At 48.5% G+C, this 3,139-nt stretch overlaps 1 protein-coding gene across 1 annotated transcript; it reads right to left on the bottom strand.

Moving 5' to 3' along the window:
- Positions 1-2,406: 2,406 nt before the first annotated feature.
- ATP10A (ATPase, class V, type 10A) lies at positions 2,407-2,850 on the bottom strand. The gene has a single exon (XM_010580489.1). The coding sequence runs from the start codon at positions 2,848-2,850 to the stop codon at positions 2,407-2,409; it is 444 nt and encodes a 147-aa protein (XP_010578791.1).
- Positions 2,851-3,139: the final 289 nt, after the last annotated feature.

The following is a 3,139-nucleotide window of genomic DNA, read 5'->3' as shown; positions in this document are numbered from 1 at the left end:
ACAAATCTCTCAATCTTGGTTCCCTGTCACTTGAGTTAGTGAGAACCTTAGTTTTATTTCCAAAAATAGTTAAGTTTCTACTCCCATCTCGCCCACTGGGGCTGGAGGATGTTAAAAAATGTGACTTGGTGAAGTTCAAAAAAGGCTAACAAAGAAGATAAAGTGGGCACATTAAAAACATATAACTAAATTATTTTAACCTCCTGTTTTGTTTTTATTTTTTAATTGTGGGAAGAAGCTTTTCCTAGGGACTGTTGGAAGGTGGAAATAGGTGAGCTGCTACCGGGGACGAGGCTTCTGCAGTGGGCTATAAGGACACGTTGTTTAGCTCTGCTCCCAGTTGGAAAGTTGTGCCTGAATAGGTGATAGAGCTCCCAAGCTTCCATGTTCACCACCCCACAGGGATTAAGCTGACATGCGCCTTTGATGCAAATGCAAAGGCAAACTACTCCCAAATTAATCTGTGTCACTCAACAGTAATCTAAACTCCGCCGTAAAAAGGAACAATTCTGACTTTTAGTCTGGAACAGCACAAGCATTACAAAGGGCAATGCACTTAGCTGGGACTCCCAAAAGAGCACAAATGATATTAACACCAAAGGTACACCTCTTCTCATAGTTGTGTCTACTTTTATTTGGCAGCAGAGAGGGAGACGGAAAATTGCAGGGGGTAGAAATATGGTGGAATTAATATCCCAGTACTGGAATTCATTAATATTTTGAACAGCTTCTGCAACAGGTACTTCTTTCTTTTCAACCTAGGAGGCACGAGAGCTTAGTTCTAACCTGATTTTGTCTGGTAAACCACATCCTGATGCCATATAAGAAATGGTGTGTAGATCAGGTTTTGCACTTCATATTCGGCAAACAGTTTGTGTTTGGAAACTGTGTTTCAGTTACTGTGTTTGGTAAAGGTTTGTCCTCATTAGCAGTATTTTACTTTACTGCAAGAATAGTCCCTTACTAGCCCTCCTGCTACCCATCTCCCTCAGCGCCAGAAGTGTTCAGAGTTAAGGACGACTACGGGCAAGCACGGTGCTAGGCACAGCCTTAGTTTAGTGATGCCAACATGTGTGATTTGGCTAGGTTATCTTCAGTTTAGTTTATAGAAATAAGGCCATTTTAATTGTGTTCCCATGCAAGCATATCTGCTGGTGGGGGAATATCCCAGGGTGAGATTTCTTGTGAGATATGAGTTTGTAAAATAACAAGCTGAGTCTGCTGATGTTGAAAACGCAGCCTATTCTGAGGTCTTTTTAGCATTTTTTTTTTTTTCACATTGCAATAGGAGAGTTGCTCTCTGCCTCAATGCTTACGTCACCCTGCAGAACCCCTCCCAGACAGACTGAGGAATCAGAGTGTAAGCTTCTTGGCACGTGTTTCATTTCTGTTAGACTTAGAAGCATCAGAAACAGAACTAAAACCTGCTCTCTCAGAAAATATATTCTTCTCTCAGTCCCCAGAAAACTTTAGCCCTAGCTACTATGAGATGACTACCTGGCACTGAGAGAAAAGCAAAACAAGAATTCCGTAAAGCTGGATTCTGAGTACATAAATCTTGGTGCAAAACTCATTTCAGTCTGATTTACGGATACCAAGGCTATGCTCTAAATGTATAGCCCAGATAATTTAAAAAAAATAAAATTCTGAAGGAAATAAACGACGTAACGCTCCATCCATGAGCATTGGGAAATAGCAAACTCACAGGGAATGATGACACTTGAGACAATAAATAAAAAGCATTCACTTAAAAGTAAATGTTCAGTGGAAAGACTGCCTCATTCTTTAGAAAAGCAATTAGCTTAGGCTAATTCGCATCTCATGAAACCTCACAGACCTAACTCAAATGCAGAAGCCTTCAGCCTCTATCCTTCCTTCATTCAGTGAAGATTTAATAGCAGATTACTTGAGTGAGGTCTCATATTGCTATAACCAAATTAATGCCTGAAGCTATACACTGGTGTAACTGACTGCTCACACTGGGAATTGTTCACATAAAGGCTTGTGAATCAAACACTGCTTGTGATGCTTACATTCACTTTGCCATGCACTGTCCTTCTTTTAAAGCATAAAACACTAACAAGCCCGGAGCATATGTGTAGACCTATAAAAAACGTTGCTCACTCATAAATCAGTGATTTACTGCGGGACTCCACCGATCAGAGCGGATCTGAAGGCACAAGACTGTAGGAACTCCTGCAGTTCTGAGTAAGGAGATGGCAGACACCAGCTCCAGGGGCAACTGAAGTTTCTTCGCACTTGGAGTGGAAACAAAAACCCTCCACAACAGACCTGCTCGCTGCCCTGCTTCCATACCTCCGCTCGCCCGAGTCCTTGTGCCTGGTAGGGCCCCACCGCCGGCTGCCACCACGGTGCTCCCTGTCCCCAGCACCCACCCGTCCCGCCTCACCTGCTGTACACCAGGCACTCCATGTGGTTGATCTCCTTGTCGGAGCGGTAGCGGCTGTAATCCTCCCACAGGTCCTTGATGGCAGTGACCGCCAAGATGAAGAGCACGGGGGCCAAGGCCAGCTCCGGCTGGAAGGCGCTGACGGCCGGCAAGAAGTTGAGGAGCGCGATGAACACAAAGTAGACGTTGGCCAGGCGGTGGAACTGCTCAAAGAGGTTCTTGGGCAGGAAGGAGAGCACCGTGTACTTGGTGGTCTTGAGGCGGTTGCTGGCCAGGACCGTCCTCTTGGACTTCTCTGCCTCAGCCTCAGGTAACAGCAAGCTGGAACGCACCAGCCGCGTCTTACTCTCCTTCTTCCTCCGCCTCCTCTTCCTCTGCCTCTCCTTCCCCTCCGGCAGCACCTGGGGCGCTCCCTCTCCTCCTGCCGTGCCCCGGGACATCGCTGCCGCCCTCCCCGCCGCGCTCGCCCGGGCAGCGCGGGCAGCTCCCACCACCAGGCACGGCCCTAAGTTATCATCCTCCGCCGCCCGCCACGGCTCTCCTTTCCTCTTCCCTCCGGGGGGGGAGGAGGGCTCTCTCAAACCCCCTCCTAGCCGCTCTGCCGGGACCTCGCTCGCTTTCTCCTCCTCCTCCTCGGCCTGGGAGGGGACGTGGGCAGGCGGCGAGCCGAGCCCTCCTCCCGCGGGCCTCGCCCCGTCCCGCTGGCGGCCCGGGCTCCGGGCCGGCCCA

The sequence above is a fragment of the Haliaeetus leucocephalus genome, unplaced genomic scaffold (assembly GCF_000737465.1).
Source record: "Haliaeetus leucocephalus isolate CR32 unplaced genomic scaffold, Haliaeetus_leucocephalus-4.0 Scaffold712, whole genome shotgun sequence".
Taxonomy (NCBI): domain Eukaryota; kingdom Metazoa; phylum Chordata; class Aves; order Accipitriformes; family Accipitridae; genus Haliaeetus; species Haliaeetus leucocephalus.
Note: the sequence above shows the minus strand (reverse complement) of the source record. Positions and strands in the feature narration are given on the sequence as shown.

Coding starts and splice junctions, on each gene's coding strand:
- ATP10A (XM_010580489.1), bottom strand. CDS start 2,850: ATGTCCCGGGGCACGGCAGGAGGAGAGGGAGCGCCCCAGGTGCTGCCG.